General features: G+C 45.4%; 1 protein-coding gene across 1 annotated transcript; it reads left to right on the forward strand.

Moving 5' to 3' along the window:
• Window positions 1–119: 119 nt before the first annotated feature.
• On the forward strand, window positions 120–8,726 carry LIPG (lipase G, endothelial type; the record flags this gene model as incomplete). The annotated part of the gene is made up of 9 exons (XM_010174512.1): window positions 120–304; window positions 1,128–1,307; window positions 1,989–2,100; window positions 3,282–3,506; window positions 3,960–4,202; window positions 4,703–4,823; window positions 5,727–5,945; window positions 6,997–7,089; window positions 8,705–8,726. Coding segments are annotated over 9 exons (1,400 nt in total), but the record flags the coding sequence as incomplete, so codon positions are not given.
• Between the last annotated feature and the right edge of the window lie 1,813 nt (window positions 8,727–10,539).

Genomic DNA, 10,539 nt, shown 5'->3' on the forward strand with positions numbered 1-10,539 from the left:
GGACGGACGGAGGGAGGGAGGGAGCAGCGCCCGCAAAGCGGGTTCCACTCGCTCAGGTGAGGCTGGAGCCCAGAAGCGCTTTGCTGACCCTTCTTCCTCTCTGCTCCGTGGGTTTGTAGATGCCACCATCACCGAGATGCTGGAGGACACGCCGGCACCGAAGCCACGGGTGAAGTTCCACCTCCGCACCTCGCCGGACACTGAAGAGGAGGGTTGTGCGCTCACCATCGGCCACCACGGGTGTCTGGAGGAGTGCAAGTTCAACGTGACAGCTAAAACCTTCTTCATCATTCACGGCTGGACGGTAAGTTCGGAGGATCCCACGCGGCTCTAGGTGATGCTGAGTATTCAGTCTGTCCACGTAGAGAGAGCAAACCACCCTGTAAATGGTCTGCATCTCTAGGATATGTGGGATTTGGGACAACTTTTCATGTTTTGAGCACTATGACCTCTGATTTAGCTGCACCCGGGGTGTCTGGAGCAAAGTGATGTGGGTGATACTTCAGCATTCTGTGAAATCACTCAACTGTTCCAAATCACTTCATAGCTGTATCATGTGAACATGGTAAAGGGAAATTGAGATTTTTATATTTTTTTTCCCTAAAATCCAGCTAACTAACCCCCGTGCAGGTGGCACTTGGCTTGACACACATACAAACTTTCTATAATTTCAGCTGTGCATCCACAGCCTTCACTTCTGCTACGTGGACTCCTCGATAAAGAAACAGAGGGCGGGCAGACCTTATCGAGCTTTTCTTCTGCATTTGATGTGGCAGAGTGTGTGGCACTAGAGGACTTATCAACTTATGCAAACGGTGGTGCCAGGACTGGAAATTAATTTTGCAATCCATTAGAATTTCTGAAACTCTTGAGAGGAAAAAAAAGAGCGATAAGGTGGCGTGTAACAAATGCCTCTCCCTCCTGCCTTAAAAGGCAAGGCGGCTAATTACATCCAGAGTCTCTCAAAACCTGTTTTTCCTACACCATTAGAGCAGGGCAGAGAAGTAGTGGGGCTTGCAGAAGAGCTGCATGCAGCTGGAGCAGAGTATGTAAATGATATGCAAATAATTGCAAGCATATAAGCTGGGTTCTACGAGCTGGGAACTAACACCTGAATCTCTTTCTAGATGAGTGGCATGTTTGAAACCTGGCTGGGGAGCTTGGTATCTGCTCTTCAGGAGAGGGAGAAGGATGCCAACGTGGTTGTGGTGGACTGGCTTCCCCTTGCCCACCAGCTCTACACCGATGCTGTGAACAACACCCAGATTGTTGGAAAAAGCATCGCGAGGCTGCTTGACTGGTTACAGGTACCGCGAGTTGGGAACAGTCTCTGTCGTAACGCTCCGTGAGGGACTGTTGCACAAGGAAAAGGAGCGTACACCAGCTCCAGTGCTCACCAGTGGGGATGGCTCTGGTGTAATCCAAACCCCAAGGCTCGGTGGGGTGATGGCTCACAGCTAAGGTGCTGCTCTCAGCTCTTGCCTGAGTGAGTGCTGCGGTGCTTTCCTGAGAGATGCTGCTTGAATCAGTGATGTCCCATCAGTGGACTTCAAATTTAGGAGTCCTTCCTCCTGTCTGAGCAATGTGAATTCAGGAGTTGAGCATTCCAAGGCAGTGTTGGTTTGGCAAGAGGGTGGAAAAGGAGAAGGAAAAGGCCCATGGTGTTACACTTGGGACTTGAGTCCATGGCCAGCACTGAGGTCTGCTGGTGGCTCCTTGGGGGAAAAGCTGCTCCAGGTGCTGCTTAAACAAAGTGTGTCATCTTTGGGGCTGAAAGCTGGGTACTGTCACTGGGGACACTCCACAAGTGCCATCCAAACTATTCAACCTGTCTTGATGAAATAAAGAACAATACATGCTTGTCTGCCCCTTCCCTCCAATCTCTTCTTAGAACTGGACTAGAGTCCTGCAGACAGGAGTGGTGCCAGATGTCCTGAAAGACAGGAGGGCAAATTATCTTTTTTTATTTTTTTTTTTTTACCTTGCAGGAGAACCCACTCTTCCATCTTGAGAATGTCCACCTCATTGGGTACAGCCTTGGTGCCCACGTCGCTGGCTTTGCTGGTAACCACGTCCATGGGACAATAGGCAGAATTACAGGCAGGTGGCTTTTTAAGCAGTCTCTTACCTTTCCTTAGCAGCAGAGAGTTTCCCCAGAGAGTCTTTGTTTCCTGTGTTTCTGCGATGTTGTTTTGGGCTTTCTCAGTCAGAAATGACAAGTTTCTTACCACTGGTGGCAGTGGGGAGCATGGGACTCTTCACATGAGAAAGTATCTTAATTTTGAACCCCAAATGTAGGGGAGGTTCACTGAAAAACCTTTCAGAGGACAACCTGATCTGGAGTATATTTGGAGTTAAATGTGGGTTCAAAACAAGTTCAGCTCAAGCTCTTACTATCCAAATCCTAAGCCTCAGAGTGATGCTGATTCTGTAATTGTAGCTCATAAACTAATGGAAGTGAGAGCTGTTCGGTGCAGTTTATCCCACGGGATGTTTGTTCAAAAAAAAACCCAAAAAAACCCCAAACCTGAAAAAATCCCAAAATCCCAACCCCTCATTTGGAAAATATCTTGAGGAGAGTGCTTCTGACTCCAGAGGAAAGCTGATTTCAACATGTGAGAACTTAGGGCATGGGAAAAGGGGTTGCATGAAGCATTTGAATGTGACAGTGGCAGTGAGGACTCCTCAGAGCCTGGCAATAAATATCTGTATTTGGTGAAGCAGTAAAAATCACCTAACGGTCAAGCTGGGGAATGGCTCAGGAGCACACCTTCAGGGCGAGGCTCAGAGGTTAACAGAATGTCCCAGATCCATCATGGGATCTCAGACACAGGGATTACCTGGCTGCTGCTTAAACTTGTATTAGTCCCTCCATATGTCCAGTCTGAAAATAGACTAAATGTCACCAAGGCAGCTTTGGCTTCCAGCAGCCTCTGTGAGGTGCCAAACCTCTTCTGGTGTTCAGTCATCTACTACCTCTTGAATTATCTCTTCACTGTGACCTGGCAGAATCATTGCTTCCAACAGGCAATCTAAAGCCATTGCTGTAGAGCAAACTGTTGGTACTACTGGGTGGTATGGCACCAAAAGTGGTATGGGACATCTTCATTTGTTCCCTCAGCGAGCCCATGGTGAAGAGATCTTGAGGGGCAGTATCAGCAATGAGGCAGGGACTGTCTGTGTAGTGCTTGGTTAGGAGGGCTGCTGGCAGAATATTTCATATTCTGTATGAAATAACCCAATTTCTTACCTGGCATCTTGTGTGCTGTCTGTGACACCAGGCTTGGATCCGGCTGGCCCTATGTTTGAAGGAGTGGACCCTAGCAAGCGCCTCTCCCCTGATGATGCTAACTTTGTGGATGTCCTTCACACCTACACAAGGGAAACACTAGGTGTTAGCATTGGGATCCAGATGCCTGTAGGCCATGTTGACATCTACCCCAATGGGGGAGACTTCCAGCCTGGCTGTGGATTAAGTGATGTCTTGGGAGCAATCGCCTATGGAAGTAAGTTCTTATTACTTGCTTTGCTTCTTGTCAGTGTAAACTCCTCACAAGTAGACTTGGGTTGATGCTGGGGGATGATCTGAGTTGCAAAGGCAGAGAATGATTTTTTTCCTTCTAAACTGTATGTACTGCTGGAGATAGTTGCTAGAAACTAGACCTGCTTTTAAATCTAAAGTAGCATCTTCTTACTCTAACACCTGATTGTAAACTATAGTCATCTTACGCTGGATCTAGAATCCTCTTTGATCTCTTTTTATGGTAGACACTAAGTGGCAAGTCCTCTTCAAGTGTCTTCCAGTAACCTCTTGAATTACTACTGTTAGAAAAATGTTCAAGTTTGGCCACGCTCAACTCACGTTGGGCTGCAAGAAGGTGGAGCTCCCTACATCTTACCAGCTGCTGCGACGACAAATGGTTAAACAAAATGTAACCCTTGCAACTCTGCTTCTCTAGCAATTGGTGAAGTTGTTAAATGTGAACATGAGCGGTCTGTGCACCTCTTCGTGGACTCCCTCGTGAACCAAGACAAACAAAGCTTCGCCTTTCAATGTACCGATTCCAGTCGCTTCAAGAAGGGCATCTGCCTGAGCTGCCGGAAGAACCGCTGCAATGGCATTGGCTACAATGCCAGGAAAACACGGAACAAAAGGAACAGCAAGATGTACTTAAAAACAAGAGCTGACATGCCATTCAAAGGTAGGCTTTCCCTCTTAAAAGAGCATAGTTGTCATCTCTGAGAGGACACTCCCAAAATGCAATGTTGGGAAAGATGCAGGGATTGAAGAGTAGCATCACCTCGAAGCAGCACAGCACCAGGCATTAGTCTTTTGCTGTTACGGTTTGGTTGGGTTTTTTTGCTGTTACCTGGCTGCCTTGCTGTCCTGTGGCATTACTGTGCTCCTTCCTCCATGTAAAGCCAACAGGACTCTGCGCTCTGCCTTTTGAGCAGGACTACAGTTTACAAATCATACTTGCAAGACCACCCCAACCCAGTGTAAGGTCCCCCCCAGTGGACCTGCTGTTGTTGTATAAATGTCAACTTTGTAGTCAGTAAGGGCAGGATAAAGTGATCAATGATGCCTCAATAAATACAGGGTCTAGCCTTAGCCAGCCAGCACTTCTTTACAAAGAGCAATGCTGAGGAATGTTGTCTCAACAAAGCTGGTTTCATCTATCCTCTCCTTATTTCTCTCCAGTCTACCATTATCAGATGAAAATGCATGTCTTCAGCTACAAGAGCTTGGGAGAGGCTGATCCCACTTTCTCTGTCACCCTTCATGGCACCAATGGAGACTCTGAACCTCTCTCCTTAGAAATGTAAGTAAGCTGGCCTGTTGTGTTTGCCTAAGTAAGAAGGCCACTGAGAGTAGACAAGGTGGCATAATTCTTTTTCTTATGGTAAGACTAGCATTGCACCTGAGCCCAGCAGCCTCACTTCATCAACGTTCAAAAAACTTTTCATCTAGTAATTCAGTTATAATTTATTGCTGAGAAAGTAATTTGATGTGCTCAGTCATAGAATCACGGAGTGGTTTGGGTTGGAAGGGACCTTCAAGATCATCCAGTTCCAACCCCCCTGCCAGCAGCAGGGACACCTTCCACTAGACCAGGTTGCTCAAAGCCTCATCCAACCTGGCCAAGAACACTTCCAGGGAGGAGCAGCCACAGCTTCTCTGGACAACCTGGGACACTGGCTCACCACCCTCACACCAAACAATTTCTTCCTCACATCTCAGCTCCATCTCCCCTCTGACACTTTCAAGCCATCACCCCTTGTTCTGTCACTCTCTGCCCTTGGCCAAAGTCCCTCCCCAGCCTTCCTGGAGCCCCTTCAGCTACAGTCCTCTTCATATTAGTCTTCACAGCTCATTGTTGAAGTATTTTGTTTTACTTTTCCCCTCTACCATTTGGATACAGTCTGAAGTGCCCATATCTCTGGAGGCATTGTTGACCTCCTTTAGCCTCTCCCAGAAGAAACACAAGGCATGAAATTCACCTTTAAGCTATGGAAGGATGACTGAGCCAAGTATATGGTGCATTGTCTTGAGCCAGCTATCCAAGCTCACTTTCTTTAGTTTAATTACGTAATTAAGTGGTGACAGTTGAACGTGGAGCACTTGATAATCTGCAAAGGGCTCTGTTTAACTTCTTGCATGGCATGAATGAGCATCTGGCATGCTTCCATAAGGAAGAAATGTTGAGTCTCTGCTTGTCTTTCAGGCTTGATCAAATTGGCCTAAATGCTACTAACACATTCCTGGTCTATACTGAAGAGGACATGGGTGAACTTTTAAAAATAAAGCTCACCTGGGAGGGAACATCTCAGTCATGGTATGATCTATGGAAAGAGCTGAAGAGCTACTGGTATCGGCCTGCGAAGTCTTCCCAGGAACTGCATATCAGACGCATACGTGTGAAATCTGGGGAAACGCAACAGAGGTAATAATTGCATTGGGCTGCGTGTCAGCTGACTCAAAACTTCAATCAAAAGGAGGAATATTCAGAATCTAGCAAGAAAAGTTGGGTTTTTTGAGCTTAGGTGATGTCCTGAACTGTCTTTCATTTTTAGGGTTACCAGCTAATGTTCTCTCATGGTGTAGGGGAGTGGGTCCCTTGCCAGCATGAGGTTACAAACTTGGCTTTAAGCAAAACTAGTCACTGCAGATCAGATCTGAGATGTTCTTTTGCTTTACTTAGATACTGTGACTCTGTCTTGCCTGCCCTTGGGGACTCACTTAGCCTACTTCAAGATGCTTAAAGTACCAAAAGCACCAAAAATACTGAAACATAGATGGGCCTGGCTATAATTTACAGGCATAATGTGTTGATTTGGCACAACAAGGATGTTGGCCAGGCTGGATGAGGCTTTGAGCAACCTGGTCTAGTGGAAGGTGTCCCTGCTGCTGGCAGGGGGGTTGGAACTAGATGGTTTTTAAGGTTCCTTCCAACCCAAACCCTTCTATGATTCTATGAACAAACTAGACCTAAAAGTGCAACCGGTAACATGGTGACACCAACTCCTTAAGCTCTGTATTGCTACTTCTGAGATCTCTGTAATTGGAAAGCTACCTGAGCAACCAAGGAAGAAGTAAAGCTGCCAAGCATGTGGCACTGCCTTCCCGAATCTTCTGTTGACGTTGTTCTGAAGGTAACCCAGATCTGTCAAAGAAAAACAGTTGATACTGATAATTTCCCATGTTTCTGTGAGCTTTTTTCAATAAGCATCACCTACCACCTGTAAGGTGTTCTGCATCCTATTTTCTACAGTCCATGAAACATAGGGGTAGTAGAAGCAAAGATCCCCAAAGAAAATATTAAAGTAGGAAATAAAATAGCCCTTCAACAGGCTAATGGTGTTACCAAGATGCTCCACAGGAAGGATGTCAAATGAAACAACTTGTCCTATAATTAGCTGCAACCATATTACATGTTATTTGTTAATCATGGAGACAGCAGGTACCTTCTCTTGACTTCTGATTCCTCCTCCTAGGTTTGCTTTCTGTGTGGAGGATTCCCAGCTGACCAGTATATCTCCTGGTAAAGAGCTCTGGTTTGTGAAGTGTGCAGAGGAGTGGCACAAAAGGTAGGGAAAATCAGCTAGAGAAATCCTGTCTGATGCATATGGGTGTGCTGGGATGAGTGGAATAATTTGTTTTTTTTTTTCTTTTACACTCTTGGAACCTCTTTTTCTTTAAAGATAATAAAAAAAAGTTAATGAACTCTAGCCCAAGATTCCCAGCTATTAGACTTAATTTTCATTTGTGCCTTGACTATGACTAACTAGGTGATACCATCCTCACTTCTCATCTTGGTTTGTCATCTTATACCTTTACATACTTACTGCCAAATTGTTATAACATGTTCCTTGGGCCTAAAGAACCTGTCTGCTTGCTATCATGGTAGGTGCAAAAAATGAGGTGCTGTGCAATAGTGGAGAGCTAATTAGAGGCATCTATTAACTGCCCTGTAAAACAGAGGAAAGCTGGGAGTGCAGGGGTTGCCTCAAAGATTGTTTCAGCCTGATAGAAGATTTTTGAACTGCCAAGGAATCCCTTGATTAACATTTGAGCTCAACTGCATGAGCAACACACAGCTGAGGACTTGCTGTGGTGTTATGGTACTGACTCCTGCCACATCATCTCCAGCTATGCTAATCAATTCTGGTTCAGCGGAGTGCAAACTCAGCCATTGCCAGAGTATCTCAGCCCTGCTTAACCTCTGGGGGACTTTCCAGACACCTAGGATCAGTCCTCAGAACATGTCTTCCAGTAAGTCTGATCCCAGCAGTGACACCTTGATTCCTTCAGAATGCCTCTGGTCCTGTTTTGAATGAATCCCTGTTCATTTGACTAACTGATCATCTCCTTCAGATGAAGCCCAGCCTCTTGGCCTCTCTTAAATTTCAATTTGTAAACTTAAGAGCTTTGTCACTTCTAATCCGGAGACAAAGTGCTTGTTAGGGCTAGCAAAGCCCTGTGGAAGTTGTGCTTTGCACAACCTTCTTGGGCAGCAGAGTTCAGCTCAGAAATGTGAGCTGGTACCGTTCCAGGTTTGGCAGAAACCAGCAAGATGTGCTACGTACAGTAGCAAACAATTCTGTGAATGAAACCTCTGTGCAAAAACTTGTTGCTCTGCCATGAGTCTTGAAGGATCAAGTAAATATTCCTGCAGGTACAATAAAAGGTTATTTTGATATGGTACTCAGTAACCCCCATAAAACAGAATTGCTGGCAGATGTGCCCTTCCTGCTTACTTGTGGAGCAGAGCTTTTGCAGGAGGCAGAGGAGCAGATCTGAGCTCCAAAGCACTATGGCTTCTAGGAAGTGATCCCTCCTCCCAAAGATCATAAGCAATTACTTGCTGTTCAGCTCTCCATTCCTGCCAGGTCACTGGAAGTTTATAGTTCCCTACTCAGAGATTGAGTCTGCAACCATTGGTCCACCCTGAATGGATCTGAACAGGCAGAGTCTAACCTCAAGAGCTGTAATTTCTGTTTACAGCCTACCTGTGTGCATAATGTCTGCTTCATGCTCTCACTGAGTAGCTACTGGGCAAAATGCTGCTTCGACAGAATAAAATGTCCACCTGTACTGTCTAAACCTGTTCTTGGTGTCCCAGAGTTTCTAAGGAATTATTTATTACTCCTCCTAACTTCTGCATTTAACCATTTTTTTTTTTCCCCTCTCTGCTTTTTCCAGATCCGTCTCAAATCTGCTCTGAAGACTTCTCTAAAGACTCACGACTGAACAACCTAGATGCATGAAGATCATACAGGTGGCAAGGTGCTCTGTCAAAAATCTGTTTTGGTAGCACTTAAAAGCAACTAGCTCTTTAGGACAAAACATCTCGGATCAGATGCAAGAAACCGAGGAGCAATTGATGGGCTGTGGTCCTAGAATAACTAAAACTACATTCTCCCTTCCCCAAGGAGCCTGGTTTGTGCATTTAACCTTACCTTGACTTGTTATGAGCTGCATTTCCTGCCCTGCTCCCGTTAACCAGGACTACAGATGAGATCTTCACAGATCTAGACCTCAGCAATGATCTTCTGGTCTGCCTGCCAGGGGAGTTGAGAAGATAACCACACTAACTGCCCATCAGACTGTTGGTGACAGAGCTGCCAAGAACAAACTAGCATCTAGTGTAGGAGTTACGGTGGGTCCAATAGCACTATGGGCTGTGGGAAGTCAAGACCATTACAGGTCAATTTTATGGGGATATTCAGGGGTGGGTTGGGAATAAGCACAATGCCACTTCAAGTTGTCTTTTGCTTGCCTTAAAAATAATCTGTTATGTGTCTGGCTGATACTGAAATCTCTATCTGTTACCTTAGAAGAAGGTAGTGCTCTGACCTCCTTGTACCTAGGGCAGAACTCGGTGCAGATGTCAGGGGATGGTGTTGGCAGCTACTCCTTGCTCCCCAGTCTGTCTGCAGTGAGACTGTCTCGTCCCACGTGTTGATTTATTTGTAAAAGGCAAACGTCAACTGCCCTTCTACTGACTGTAGGGGAGGAGGAAGGTGATGAACCATACTGCTTCAGGAGAGCTTTACACCACTCCTTTCAACTACTGAGAATACGTTCGCCTCTGTTCAGATGCTGTTGTAGTATCAGTGTGTAATTAAGACCTTATTTTTTTTTGTGCAAATTATTTAACTGAGCCAAACAAATGACATCCTGCCCTCATTGCCATAACGTCCTGGTGGGATTCCCTGGTGCTGGATGAGTGTGGCTTTGCTCTGAGTCTGACAGACACCCTACAACTGTCCTGTTTGCTGCAGGAGAATGGACGTTGTCAGAGGTGAACTAGATTTTTTTTATTATTATTATTTTTTGGAAGGAGACTTGGTGTAACAACTCTTGAACTTTTGGCGTGCAGAAAGGCAATCTCAAAAAATGGTGTTGCCAGATGGTGCACTGAGTTCTGAAGACTTAGCAAGTCCTTCTGAGGTCTGCAATTTTCTGAGTTCTTGTAGAGCTTCAATACGACCAAAGCAAGCACATATGGAGATATTTTTTTTTTTTTTCTTTATTTTATGCAAAGGCTTCAATAACTGAAGCCTTTGGTAAGTATCTGTGACTTGTCACCCTGCCATACTTAGAGTGGTTTCAAAGCCCTATTTGTATATTGTGGTTTTTGTATGACTTAAAACATAATTTATTTCTCATATTGTACATATGTAAAGTTTTAAACATTTTGGTTTTGAGTAACAGTTTTTATAAGCCTTAAGACAAAAAAAAAAATAAAGGGCTTTGTAAAAATCAGTGAAATTGTGTTATTGATCTACCACAAGCTTTGACATGAAGCTAGAAAAAGTGTGTGGTCATCTGCACTGAGACTAGCAGAAGGAGGACAGGAAGGCAGAGAAGCAGCCAGGTGGGGGCTGGCAAGTAGGTGCCTTTATCCAGCACCCTCCTTCCAAGTCCTCTCCAGGCTGTGTTCATAGAATCATGTCATAGAATGGTTTGGATTGGGAGGGACCTTAAAGCTCATCCAGTTCCAACCCCCCTGCCAGCAGCAGAGACACCTTCCA

Source organism: Antrostomus carolinensis, unplaced genomic scaffold, assembly GCF_000700745.2.
Source record: "Antrostomus carolinensis isolate BGI_N321 unplaced genomic scaffold, ASM70074v2 scaffold23218, whole genome shotgun sequence".
NCBI classification, from domain to species: domain Eukaryota; kingdom Metazoa; phylum Chordata; class Aves; order Caprimulgiformes; family Caprimulgidae; genus Antrostomus; species Antrostomus carolinensis.